General features: G+C 40.6%; 1 protein-coding gene across 3 annotated transcripts in view; it reads right to left on the minus strand.

Moving 5' to 3' along the window:
• The window catches only part of dgki (diacylglycerol kinase, iota), a 44994-nt gene that overhangs the window by 13697 nt on the left and 16313 nt on the right, over positions 1-14984 (minus strand). For 2 of the 3 annotated variants that reach the window (XM_028395233.1, XM_028395214.1), the window contains exons 2-13: positions 8203-8311; positions 6539-6634; positions 4391-4465; positions 3596-3652; positions 3443-3508; positions 3291-3359; positions 3066-3182; positions 2635-2709; positions 2346-2441; positions 2053-2135; positions 871-931; positions 667-780 (exon numbers count right to left, since the gene is read on the minus strand). In XM_028395233.1, the coding sequence (XP_028251034.1) occupies positions 667-780; positions 871-931; positions 2053-2135; positions 2346-2441; positions 2635-2709; positions 3066-3182; positions 3291-3359; positions 3443-3508; positions 3596-3652; positions 4391-4465; positions 6539-6634; positions 8203-8311 (1018 nt within the window). The remainder of the gene's footprint in view (positions 1-666; positions 781-870; positions 932-2052; positions 2136-2345; positions 2442-2634; positions 2710-3065; positions 3183-3290; positions 3360-3442; positions 3509-3595; positions 3653-4390; positions 4466-6538; positions 6635-8202; positions 8312-14984) is intronic. The other variant, XM_028395224.1, reaches the window with a different exon arrangement.

A 14984-nucleotide genomic window follows, 5' to 3' on the forward strand; every position in this document is an offset into this window, starting at 1 on the left:
CAAGTCACAGGGACAATCTCACTCACACAGAGAGGTGGAGCAGATGCAGCAGTGAGTAACACAACAGAGTGTCAGAAAGAGATGAGAAAGGGAAGAGAGGAGAGGAAGAACAGAGGAGAAGAAAAAAAAAAGAATGCAACTGAAAAACAGTAAGGATGTGTTGTGCAGTGAGGAGGTCACACAAGGGTTAAATATCAGGCTCAGAGGAAGAGAGCTCTCTGTCTGACATCCTGGAATGTGGTGAGTGAGTGGAGTGTATGATGTGTGTATGTTTATAAGAGTTTTTCCTGTATATATTGTATTTATTGTTCTTTATTGTCCTTTGATTGTCCTTTGATGCTGCTCGTACTATGACCTAATTTCCCTACGGAATTAATAATAAGTAATCCTTAACTCTTAATTAATTATTGTCTAGCTCCTTGAGGTAAATATAGGATTTACGTATGCACATCAATATAAATGTATGTATGTTGCATAATGCATACAACACATATTATCCATAGCTTCTGCTTTGCTGAATCCATCTGAAGTGTTTTTGTTCATACAAATGTCAAAACAATTATTTTATCATGCTGTCACCGAGGCTGAAGTCATCTGACAGTCACACATGAGCACAGGGAGGATAAACTGCCACTCTTCGTCTTAAGTCAAGGTTGGGGAACTCACCCCACCCCAGTTGAGCGTCCTGGCGAGGTCATTTCCTGTTCCCAGAGGAAGCACAGCAACCGGAGGCTGAGGATTTAACTGCAGCTCATCGAGAGCAGACAGGATCCATCCCACCTACATAGAGAGAGACCAACATAGAAACTGTAAGCTGTAGGAATTCTGATTGTAGTGTTACAAGCTCAGTGTGACTGAATGAAATCTCACCGTGCCGTCACCTCCGCAGGCGAGGATCCTCAGATTTGGCACTTTGCGATACAACTCCAACCTAACACAGAGCAGAGAGAGAGGCCTAATTGTAGAATAGAATCACCTCTTTAGCAGAAAGTTGAGATGATTGGTGTCGAGTGGGTGTAATTTGTCTGTGAAAACTGCTCAGGCCACGAGCCATATAGTTGGATAAAAGAGAATAATGACTAAAAACTGGAGGGACAAGATTTCCCCCAGCAAAGAGGACTGCCAGGAGAGAAGAAGATAATTACTACTGCAGAAGATACGGTTTTAGAGGATAATGTCTTAAAGCAATGGTCCCCAACCACCGGGCCGGGTACCGGTACCGGTCCGTGGGTCATTTGGTACCGGGCCGCACAGAAAGACTGCGCAAAACATATTATTCATTATCTGAGTCTGAAAGCTGTTTCATTTTATAAATCGATCAGATTCATCCTCCTGTGCCTTTAAGCACCTGCCCAGACGCTTGTCTCGGTCACGGGCCCCCAAAATTAAGCCCACAAGCAGCAAAAATGAATAAAAAACACGTCTTTGGAGAGCTTCTTCGGAAAGGGGAAAAGGCCTAACGAGGAGACAGAAGAAGAGGAGCCTACCCCTTCAAAGAAAAAGAAACCTGCATTTAAAAGACTATATCAGGAGTCCTATTTAAAATACGGATTTATTGCAACAGGTGATTCTCACACACCAAGTCCGCTCTGAGTGATATGTGGCGACAGACTCGCAAATGAGGCAACGAAGCCTTCAAAACTGCGAGACCGAGCACCCTGCATTAAATGACAAGTCATGGAGTTTTTTGAAAGAAGAAAACATAAACAAGAAGGACAGAAGCAATTAATGACGGCCAAAACAAAATTACGGAGTGGACTGGACATTAAGAAACACACTTCGGGTGTCATTGTCTCCCATTATCCCCAGATGGGACCGCCTCATTGCTGAGAAAGCTCAAAGGCTCCCACTAATTAAGCATAAGAGTAAGTTGTCTGTTTATGCACTTTGTTTTTATTTATTTTTTTTTCTGTGCCGGTCCGTGAAAGTATTGTTTTACATGATACTGATCCATGGTGCAAAAAAGGTTGGGGACCGCTGTCTTAAAGGACATATGTCAGTCGACTAAATATTCTCGAGGATGTTACTTCAGCACAAGTTGCGGACACTTACGCCTCTCTCAGTCCTCCCTGTGAAAGGTCAAAAACTTGTCGAGGGTTCAAGATCCACATAAACATCTGTAACACCTTGGCACCCTGCAGACAGGGAGAAGAAACACAGGCTTTTAAAATAAAACATTTTTGAAGATTATCAAGAGCTAAAACTGAAATTCTGTTTGATCTGACTCTGAAATTTAAGTCCAGAATATGTTATGAAGATTTTATCTAAATAAAAGACGAAAAATGTAATAAAATTTACTGAACTCATCTAGTTCATTTAGAAAGACAGATAGAATGTGTGCTGACCTGGTTGCCTCCACTCTTGGGATTAACAAAAACCAAGATGGGCTTCATGAGAGGAGAGGGGAGGGGCTTCAACATGAACGGACGCCATTTTGACTCCTGAAGATACAGAGAGGGAAAAAAAGACAAAGATGTCCTAAATAAGAATTTCAATTTTTGTTGATTTCAGTCAAGTCAGGTGTGATATATGCTTTTATGTGGAAATACAAAAGGAAACACTAAAATCAAATAATCAGAGACAGACATCAACACAGACAGGTCTGATTCACTGGTCTGTCATAATATTACTTACATCCAGGCCCTTCTTGCTTGTCCTTCGTTTGAACGATGTCCGTTTTTTTCTCCTGGCAGAGTTTTTCAAAGAGCTCTAGGGTGCAGAAACAGACACACACACCAGTGTTTAGTTCACTGTCATCATGACCCTTGTGATGGTAATTAGAAGTGCAATGAAGCATGTGATGTGACTGTGGGATATATATGCACGTATGACAATGTGTGTGTGTGTGTATTTAGACAGAGACAGAATCCCAGCGTTCCCTCAGACAGATCAGATATGTGTCAGTTTAGATCATGTCAGATCCAGAATCACACACAGCTTGTGACACGACTTCTTATAAAGTTTTAAATTTAGATCCAACAAAGTCATTTCTCATAACTGTCACAGGGTGACAGCCAGTGAACTTTATCAGTGCATTAGGAGTGTGTGTGTGTGTGTGTGTGTACCTGTGGTTTCCTGACTTTGATGATCCAGGACGGTGGTACTATGACACCAGCATGGGCCCCCAGCGAGCATGGTTCCTCTATCTGATGCAGCATGAAACACGTCACCTTGTTGTGAAACTGCAAGGAAAAAAATATTTATTTATGTATGTTATGAATTATGTAACAGATAACAGTAACCTACTCTCTCATAGTAGACAGATCCCAATGACAACATGAATTACTTACAGCCTGTTTACACCAAGAACAGCTGATGGCGATGATTTCTTTACTGTGGAAGAACTTTTGTTGAAAACTCTGCAGAAAGCCGGAAACAGAGAGAAGTAAATTCAGTTAGATTGCACTGCACTCTGTCTGTGTGTGTGTGTGTGTGTGTTTACCTTTCCACATTGTTTACATTTCCCCTCTTGTCTTCGTCTGTGAACCCAGTGATGTCTCAGTATATTCTGGCATCAGAGAGAGAAACATCAATTCACCAATTCCTCTCTCACATGTGAACATTTACACACCCTCGGGCACACAAACACACTCACATCTCTGAGGCATCTGGATCCTCCCTCTCTGAAGGTCGGCTTACATCGGAAGTTAATCTAGAATGAGAGCGAGAGACGAGCAAGGATAAAAATAAATGAAAACAAACATAACTAAATATTGGCAGCAAACACTGAACAGTGTGAATACTATTCAACAAAATATTACTACAAAGAAAAGCACATGCATATGTAGGATCACAAAAATGCTGCAACTATAATGATGTGTCGCAGGACACACACAAATGTGTCGACAAACTTTTAGTGCATTGTTATAGACAATAATCTGCTTTTTTATTACTGTGGTTGTGGATTCTTTCCAGGTTGGGGGTTATTTGTGGAGTGTAGGAATGACAGGTGTTGGTTGCTATGTCAGTCAGTTACTATACAATCAGCTAAAATCAGTTTTTCCTGTAGGGTTTCTGTTTAGTAAGGAAAGATAGATAGATAGATTTAAAATTACAGACTTTCTGTCTGTCATGAGCTAACTCAGATCAAAACACAAAGATTAAAACACACTTTAATGGCCTGTATGTTCATTTGTGTTTGTAAATTAGACAGAGCTGTAAGAATTGGAGGGATTACATGTCTTGTCTGGCTTGGGACTGGAAAGAATGCTGCTAAGGAAAAGGGCGGCTGGAATATCCGACCAGACTACATTGGCAGCTGCTAACTGCACCGATCCTGCATCTGTCTGCACTCATTGTAAGCATCAGTTTGGTTCAAACAGAAACACTGTCGTGGAAAACGGAATCTTACAAATGAAGAATGTGTGTTTAATGTGTATGTGCGTCATACCTTTTCTAGCTGCTCCATGCAGCCGGTGTGAACCACGATCTTACAGGCTGCACATTTCCTCCTGGGGGCTGACTTCTTAAAGCAGAGAGCACGGAGGGCAGAGTAAGACACACAAAATGTTTCACACAGACACACAAATGCATGCTGAGATGTCACAACATCGCACTTCTTGTCCCTTTCAGTTTAAAAAGCATTATTACCAGCAGTATTCACAGCGCAGTGACACTCCAAGCATGAAGAGGGACATTTTACAGTTATTTTTTCTTCACCAGTCATGACTCAAAATGAAAAGTAATTATGATGGCATCAGATTAACAGTTATTGTTTCTGAAAGCAAACTGCCATCATTGAATATGCCGCTCAAAAGAATGGACCTAAAATATAAACTAACCAGAATCAGAGCCTATATTTACCTTATAATCAAACATATTATCTCTACGACTGAAATAGTAGAGTAGATTTAATAGCTCAGTTAAACTTCACACAGAAAAAGCAAATACAGAATGTCAAAGTGCCATTTGTGTTAATAATATTGCTCCCTTGGCCTCACCCTTGTAACAGACAAACTACTCATTATGAGTAATAACATGGCCACTGATAATGAAGCGGACTCGCCTGCAGTCAATAGGTTCACTCTTATCTGTCAGTGTGCAACACTTAATGGGTCAGTGGTGCTCTCTCACACAGAAAAAAGCTTTCACTCTCATTTGTTAGCAGCTCTGAATGTTCATGGTGTTCACAACACAAACACCTTTCAACAGCAAAGACCACACACTGAGGAAGCAAGGTGTTGTTTTGTTAAGATGCCCCGGCTGATAAAATGTCAGCATTGTCAGTGGTGAACTGCAGCAGCAACCTGATAATCACACTTTGGATTTCTTAATACATACTGAGAGAAATGTTCCCAGTCTTAGGTATTTCAGTAAGCTATGGTGCTGGTTAAGGAAGTTCAGACACACAGCTGTTACACAATATTTGCACCATTAGTCTTTCAAGAACAGAGTTTTTAAGCAATAGAAGCAAAGTTGTACACAGTGTACAGTGTTCCTAAGAATGTCTGGGTTGGCTATGTACACATACTGCAGACACACACATACTGAGCACTCTTACTAGAGGATATTTAATTTACAACGTCTTGTTGGCCAGTCTGGATTTAGTTTGTGTAGCACAACAATAAAAACGTCAATCATTACAATAACTAGAAATTGTCTGTATGACAACTGATGAAAGGCTTGTTTTCATCTCACAGAACTGTTTCTGACATTTGATATCACATTGATATGAAGAGATAACGGTGTCTTCTCCAAACATGTCTTCAGTGTTTTTCTCCCTTTAATGAGTAATACTCAATGAAATATTTTGCACATGCAGATTGTCAGGTTGTTCCTTCAGGGATAAATTAAAGTAATTCTGATTCGGATTCTGAAATCCACGCTGTCTACTGACAGGAACATCTATATTCATGTCAGCCGTGTGTCAAAGAGGTCAGTTTGTCCTCTTAAACATGAAATATATTCTCACAGTGAGTGAATGTATTTTTTCTGCAGCTTGATTTTACTGGCAGCCGCTGCACCGTGTTCTTATACACTCAATGTAATTACCTACCATCAGCGGGAATGTACAGATATGTCATTATATTATTGTCAGAAGGCCTGCAATACCTATAATTTGTACACTTTCTGTGGTTATCGCCACTCCAGAGCACTGTTTTTGTGGCATCTGTTTAAAATAGAGCTGGACTTCCTGACAGATCACAACCCGCTTCTTTTCCAGGGAAGCAATTAACTACTAAACTGAACTACTAAATACAAGGACCTTATATGTAAAATAGTTCTTTGCATATAGCAGTAAAATCACAGACCCATATTGACTTCAGCACTGCTGCAATAAGTTTGTATAGTACTGTAGTAATACTTAATCTTCTGTGTAATGCCTGGCCTGCACCATGTCCTGATTTTAGACAGCTCCCATCTGACAGTTAACTGCTACTGAGAATAACGCATAGAAGCAGCAAGTGCATTTTATTACAAGGGATGATTGACAGGGTTATGGAAAAAGGAGTCTGAAGAGAAGAACATGTTTCTGTAGCCCTGGACTTTTGGCCCTCAGACACAGAGGAGAAGTCAGTATATACTATTCAATACTCACTGCGGTCTTGAGCAGGCAGGTGTCCTCTCCGAGATAACAGAGCTCTCCTGAACAACTCGTCTCCATCCACAGGTGATCCCCGTTCACTGCATTCTCCTTCAAACAGAGAGAAATGATCACATAATAATTCACATTATCCTTCTGCGTGTCTCACTCAGCTCTGTAACGCGACTGATTGTTCTTAGTGCCATTGAACTGAAACCATATGCACATAAACACTTAGCGGCAGACGTCGGTCAATGAGCGTGTCAAGCACATAATTGCCGATGCTGAGTAGGTGTGTAATTTCACAGTTCATATTTATTTAAGGTGCTAATCAAAACACTACAGGAGCTAGAGACTCATGTGCAAACACACACCTACGTGCATGCAAACATGCACATGGATATAACTGCAGTCATGTTGTATGTTTTATTTAAAGGCATTCTGGAACCAGTCTGGCTAATGATGGACATAAATAATGAGGTCTGTATGCAGGAGGAAGGAAGTGATAATAAAGTCAAAATAAATTCATTTAAATATTGATGTCCTCTTCCTATATCTTGCAAACCTGCATATAACAACAATGTAAAGCTGTTGTGACCAAAGTCAGAGGGAAAATCATAAAGGAAACCAATCCCTGATCATATATTATCAGCTGAGTGCGTACAAAGATTGTGTGTGCGTGTGTATGTGTGTCCTGCAGAGAAATAAAGGCCAGCGGTGACGTGATGGAAGTGTCCCTGCAGGCAGAGCCCATGGGAAATCTCAGATGTGATCCCTCAACAGTTTGTCTACTTACACTTTCTTATTAATAATGCACCACATTTTATTTACTATTCATTACTGATGTATGATTCATTTAGAGTCTAATTATCTTGTGCAACAGATTATTGTTTTATTACCACACAGGGTGCATTTCTTTGCTCGGCTTTTAATGATGTTTTTCTCTGCGTGTGAAGCATTTTGAGGATGTTGTTTTTTGCAGCCAAAGTTTTTTTTTGTTTTGTTCTTACTTGGCTGATAAAAAAAGACATTTTCTCATTCCAGACACATAGCCATTGCAGTTCTGTGCAGGTACTGTAGCAGGTTAGATGCAATTTGTATGAATCAAACTCGTGGAAGGAGAGAAAAGTGTTTGTCATTTACAAAGGTAGCTGTGCAATTGTCATATGGATTATTTTTGTTGCCCTTCTCGACTAATTTGCAGAGTAGTCTTATGACATTTTTCCTTTTCGTATTATTTTTGACATTTCCTTAAGCACTGGGACTACATTTCAAAGCATTTTTAAACCGGCTGCCTGGTTTTGTGATTCATGTTTTGTAAACTGAACTCCATTCAATTCTGTAAAACGTACTTTGTAAAAGTCACATCTCATCAAGAAATCGTGACACATAAAAACTTTCTTCCCCACGCCGAGTTACAGAGACATTTTGTAGTAATGATCAAAAAGAAGAACAAGAAAATCACTGCTTTTCATTTCCACATGAACATACGGCTGCTGAAACCAGTCTGTTAACAAATCTGTTGGCACCAAGTGACTCAGCCAGACAGAAGAGGCACAACACAGACTGGGACAAAGGTCCTTTTGTGCCTTATTCATGTATCTGCACCATTTATAGCTTAGTCCTCATTGTGAAATTTTGGCAAAACCAGAGAATAAAGAGAAACAAGCATTTCTGACCGTCCAGTCCACGCAGGTGCGTAGCTCCTTGTTGGGGCCATTGGATGCAGGAGGCAGTGAGGGCTGGGGTGGACCAAGGTAATGGAGGCCTGAGCGGGAGATGGCTTTCCTAAAGGACAACAACAAGAAGGGAACATTAAGAAAGCAGACAACATGGTGGTCAGAAAGCTGCACTGTCATATTCTGCTGTGACACAGCGCTCTTAGCACACAGCAGCTGAATCACTGAGAGAACCAGATTTCAATATAATGTTGTATCTAAATGAATTATTCATATGATAAGGCCACATTTCAGTGGGCTCAGCTGGAGATATTTGGTTGAGGAGAACTGGGAACAGCTTGGAGGAGAGACTGCCAGCAGCACTTTGGGGGTGACGAGAAAGCGTCGCAGATCTGTTCTGTCACCGGATGAGTCAGCAGTCCACTCTCTCTCTCTCACTCTGTGTTTCAGAGTCTGACTCTCGCCTTTCATACTTCCTGTTTTCATTTTCTTAAATTTTCTTTAAAATCTCCTTTTAAATTTGGCTGTTCTTAGTCATTTTGAGGTCGAGATGGCGTTCTTTTGTGGACACCATTTCGTTTTCCTCCTTATATCCTTCTAAGGAGAGGGCATTCTTAAGATATTGATTGTCTTCATGTGTTCTGACATGAGGCGAGATCTTTGACCAAAATCTATCCAGTTTATCTCTTATGTGATTATGTAATGTTTGTACTAAACTTCTGTCAAAGTTTTCCTTAAATCTTCCTTTCTAAAGTAGACATGCTTAGGACTTCACAGACACCTTGACCTTTGACCTCTGCACACAAGTTTGTCCTGGAGTTTAATTTGAACAAATTTCACATGAATGGGGATCGACTCTGTAATATAAAGCCTGTGTCTGACTGTCTGTCTGTCTTTGAGTGGAAAAGGTTGCACAGAGCATCTGACCCCCCTGTTGAAAGTTTCAGTGGCCGTCTGTCTAAAATTATCAACCAGGACAAAGAGGAGTCCACTTACAGCCCCTGTAACCTGATGACACACCCTGAAACGCACAAAACACACACACACACACACATGCACTCATGACTCTTGGGATAAAAATAGTTTTGCGTGGGTGACAAAAGCACAAATGTAAGGACGTATGGTGACTGGACACATGCCACATTGAGCAAGTGACCACATGGACAGACAGACAGACAGACACACACAAACAAATTATGTAATAGCAAAAATGACAAAGGGAGTTTTATTCATTCACCACTGAGCTCACGGAGACATTGTTAAACCAAAAGTCCATCAGAGGAAGTAAGACATGCAGCTCGGCTGTGAAGGAGTTTTAATGAAAGCTCTCATTTGGAGGAAAAACCAAAGACAGAAACTGAAATGAATGTGAAAGTTAAAAGCTGTTAATTTTTGTTTTTGTCTATTTGTGGGGCTTGGTTGATGCTATGTAAATGTAAATGCTTTTTAAACATATAGACATTTTGTTGGTGTTGCATTTTATCTTTATGAATGTAGCAGCCTGCTAATGAAAAGTTGTTAGTGTTACAGAGGTGCACCAGAATAAGGTCTAACATTAGCTTGTCCACACATTTGTCATTTTGCCAAAAAACAATTGTTAACCTTGAAATCAGTGCTTATTGTACATTTTTCATCCATCCATCCACCGTATAAACCACTTAGGGCTTAGTCCATAACAGTCTTGGCAGCAACATGGAGAGCAGAGACACCCAGGCCCTCTATCTGCGTGAAGTTCCCAGGCACATCCAGGCTAAAAGGGTCTCTTAAACTCAGCTAGCTCTTCTTAATGTGGACGAGCAGCAGCTCTACTTTTATTGTTCACAATGTCTCACCCCCTCTTTGTTAGTGAAGGATGATTTATGCTTCTGCATAGCTATGGTGTAGCTGGGGACTGTACACTATAATCTGATGTGCAGGTTGAAGTAACTACGTGTCACATCCAGACATCCACAAGAACTGTGATTGGTCCACTTGTAGACTGTATGAGTCCACCTGGTAGCATATCATCCTTCACATTCTCAGCTGTTGGAGTAAAACTCGGAAATGATGGCTAAAACTAGGAAAATCAGATCCTGTTGTTCCAAATACATGTTGGATATCTAACACACACACACACACACACTTAAACCTGGTGTTTATTGCCGAGTGTTGAGCGGCGAGGATTATTGTAAACTGATTATAATTCATCAGATATGAATGAATAGGCTGTGTGTGTGTGTTCTTACTCATAATAAAAAGAGCCCTGTATGTGAGTGTGTACCTGAGATTTTTTGTTGCTAACATCCATGGGAATGCCAATACACATTGAAATATGCTAACACACACACACACACACACACACACACACACACACACTCTCTCATTCTGAGGTCATGGAGCACCATTACATTTGAGTGAGTCCTAATCTACTAAAAGCAGACAGGATCACTGGAATTAAGGCTCACTCCTAAAATCTAAACAAAAAAAGAAAAAAAATGTGCAAAGCGCCCCACACACACACACACACACACTTCGCCTGACTTTGAGTTATTCTGAGCAGATCTATCCCGAGAAGGGTGGTAAAAGCAAATCATTCCAAAAATAAATCTTGTCTAAAAGCATTTAAAAAAACAGGAAAGACAACTCAACAAAACTAACCTGTAAATTATCTGTGCTATCATCTTACAAAATAAGTGTCAGACAAGGATCCTTTTTTATTCTTTTTAGGATAAGAATATCTGCATACAGGTTTCCCTTAACTTCCAGGAATACTATTATTTTAAAGGTTTAATATATGTGTATAATATTGTTGCAGTAACCTTGTGGCATTTTGGAGTAAAGCTAAGTAAAGTCAAAGGCAAGACGAGAAAGGACTAAGGATTAAATTGGACCCAGCACAATGAAGTTAATACAGCTGTTCTCTTCTCCCAGTTCTATCACCACCTACTCTCTCCCTCCACAATATAATTCTCTCCCTGTATCTGTCTATTTCCCCTTCACCGTCCTTCCTCTTCTCCTTTCACTCCTTTTTTGTCTTCCTCTCCTAATCTTCCCCTCTAATCTCCCTCCTCTCACCTCCCACAGCTTTGCTCCTCCTCTTCCTCCCTCCCGCTCCTGTCATCCTCCCCCTTGTCTCTTTTCCTTATTTTCAGCCACCTCTTCCTCCTTCTCATCCTCCTCCTCCTGCAGAGGTGGGTTGTCAGCGTTGCTATGACAACAGCACAGCGGGAGCATCAGCAGCTCATCCAGTAATTATATTGGTAGAGAATTTACTCTGCGTGTATGAGAATGTTTTAGCAACTTTACACTGAGTGACTTAGACGGACACCCCGTCACCCTACGTGGGATGACTGTGTGGACACACACAGGCAGCTAATATACCATCTTCATTTTACAGCCTGCGCACTGAGCATGATGTAATCACTGTCATTCTTCCACTGATTTCTAAATACGGATTGAAACCATGGACGGGTCAACAGTTACTACAACAGAAACTCTGATGTACTTTTCTGCTACTCAGGTGAAGAAAATAGGATTCTCATGGTGAATGCCGTTATCACCCACGGCAAACAAGGCTTCACCGGTGTAATTTTCCTCCTTTGGCGCAGTTATTTAAGCCGTTTCTGAACATCCCTGTTTATTTTGCTGGGCTTTGCCACTGCTGTGCAATAGTGTTTATAAAGAAAGTGAGAACAAAAGTAACAGCCACAAAAATAAAAGGCAGCTGCAAGTGGGAGGAATCGACTTTAACTCTAGAAGATGTTGTGATTATGTGGGAGATGCTGGTTGACAAAAGAGACAACTGCACCAGTGTGTGTTTACTCTTAAAGGCAGTTTCTTTGTACAGAAAACAGTTTGAACAGTATGTGATGAACAATTCCAACGTAAAGGCTTATTTCCACATCCACAGTTCCATCTTTTTAAGTCTTTCCACAGATTAAGGCTGTTGTAATAATATAAGCCATTATAATAGAGTCAAGTGGAGGAATAGGAACAAAACCAAAATATTCCTAAAACCTAAGGAATCTACCATATTTGCCTCCATGGCAGCTGCGGTTATCGCCTGAAGTTAGCACCAAAGAAGCTAATAACTTTTAAGAGAGGTATCAACAACTTTATCTGCACGTATTTAGGGGCTTAGCATCCAAAATTCCTCACTAACTTGCTATTTAGTTAGATAAAAGAAGTAAAACAATGACAGACCATGACAGACAGCATTCAAAGAGTAAAGCTACTGCTAGGTCTTGGTATCAAATTCCAAGTACCAGTATCATTTCAAATGTGAGCAACAACACAACACTACCAACACAACAGGCAGTTGTCTGATCTATAGCAGGTAAATGCCACATCAGTGTTTGTTCAAACTGGGATTAGAAGAAGATATTTTTTTCTCAGCTTCCTTTTTAGAACATTCAGAACTCTACCGTGGAAACCAGCAACTGCAAAGTCCAGCAAGTTCTCCATCCTAAAAAGTGTCAGCCTTAAAACTTCATGTCCTACCTCAGCTAAACATTCAAAATATATTTCAGTACATGTTAACCCTGAAAATGAAGCATTGAATCCTTAGACAGAATTCAAGCAGGTTAAACTCACCTGTAGCCAAGAAGCCGATGAAACCAACGCACTTTTTTCACTCTCCTCCGTCTTCCTGCCTGTCCGCCAGCAACAACGTTTGTCATTTTTATTCTTTCAGGTTTTCTTTTCTTGATAATATCTCGCAAAACAATAAATTCTGAGTCATCCAGCAGTCATTTCCACACACACTCACAGGACGCTCAGGTAATTATACCAATCAACGTGACAGGGAGGGGAGACCTGACACCAGACATCTGAGCTCTGTACTATGTAACAATGTGTGTGTGTGTGTGTGTGTGTGTGTGTGTGTGTGTGTGTGTGTGTGTGTGTGTGTGTGTGTTGATTGGATTCTGTTACTATTTAGTTATGATTTAGCCTAGGATAAGGCCTGCTTATAGGTCAGGTTTGTGGATGAAAGCACAGATTAAGTTGGTTATATCAACAAGAAATTCATGCTATCTGACGTTTCTTACTAAAAAACCCAACAGTGATTACAGTGATTACAATGGTATCTAACGACATTGGATCTAATACACCTCATATTGGTCCTTAGCTAGCTACCAGTTCTGCCTTTTTGTTAGATTAAGGATTAAAAATAAAGAGATTAAAAATGACGATATCAATGTACTGTATCTGTGATCCGAACAATATTGTGTGACCGTCATATCAGTCGAACTCTAACTTTGGCAGATAAACAAAATAAAATAGTCATGGCCCAACAACACCTGCAATATAAATAACATGGTACCAACCACAAACCTAAATCAGCCCTGCCCTGATGGCATCAATATTCATCACAAAATAGTGTTAGAAGCTATTAAGAAAAATAAACTAATGATTAAAATGGTGCAGGTTAAAAACACTTCCCTAAAAGGACACTACTTATTTTATTATTCCTCCTTTTTGCCTGCCCGTCTCCTTTCCCTCCTTCAGTCCCTCACAGGTGAATCTGCTCTATTTTTGGAACATTACGCAAGAGACAACCTGGCAAGGGCAACCTGAGAAACTCATGCGGACACACAAGTACATGAGCTCATATTCTACATGCACACACACAAACACACGCACGCACACACACACACATTGCTTTTATGAATAAAGGGATTGAGCTGAATGTTTGCACAGCGTTAGACTGATATGGGGATTTAAAGGCCAAGAAGCCGACACGTTTTAGCCTTTTTATGCAGATGGAGAATTTCATTCTTAGGGAGTACAACAGAAAAAACCCTCAGACACTACATTCCAGAGGATTTAAATGTTTCACTGAGAGACGAAAAATACCAGAAATATTGATGGAATGGACATGCAATGTCCTGAATTCAAGCACAGTTTCAACAAAATGTTCCCCCTGGAAAAGGACATAAAAACAACAACAGATTAATCAAACTACAAACAGTAGGCTCAAAACCTACTACAATGAAGTAATACTTAAAATAATCAGCCATCTGCATCTCAGCGGTAGGACCTCTGTCTCTGTCAGCCAAGCAGTTAGTTAGCTAGTGCGACGTGGGAACACATCTGACACTCACGACTTGAACTTGTTGAGTTACACCTGTCCAGGTGACAATTACTCCAACATCCCCTGTAACTTCATCACTTTCAGCACTGTCTGCTCATTGTCACTGAGAACCCCAATGGCGACGACACAAGACGATGTACCACAGCTCTAATATAGACAAAAAGGCATCATTTATATGGAGCTCACACATTATCATTGACAGTTAAGGACACTGCAGCCTCAGCCTGTCCTTCACTCAGTACAATCAAAGAAACAACAGTTCTGTTCTGCTGTTGCTCCACTTCTGTTTCTTTATCTCCCACCTTTCAATCTCATCCCAATTTTTCTCCTTTTGTTCTGTCTGAGTTTATGTGGGTCAGTCTGAAAAACTTGTTCATTGCTGCCGGGGACACAGCATGCCCAGAGTGTGTACATGTTTGCACGCGCATATGTGCGTGAGATTCACAGGGAACATGCCTGCGTTGCTACATGCCTCAGGTAATGGGGTGTGAGAGATAAAGGTTGATCACCACATGCAAGCACAGACAACCCAAAAGAACACACAGGTATCATATTATGAGATGAGAGCTGAGCGGTGTTTGTCTCATGATACTGACTGTCTTAACTAAAAACACAACAACACCCTCATGCATGTGTAGACAGACATAGAGAACTATGCAGTGACATCTGCTGTAAGGCACATGGAAATGATTAGTTCTTAGTGACTATG

Source organism: Parambassis ranga, chromosome 2 (assembly GCF_900634625.1).
Source record: "Parambassis ranga chromosome 2, fParRan2.1, whole genome shotgun sequence".
Taxonomy (NCBI): domain Eukaryota; kingdom Metazoa; phylum Chordata; class Actinopteri; family Ambassidae; genus Parambassis; species Parambassis ranga.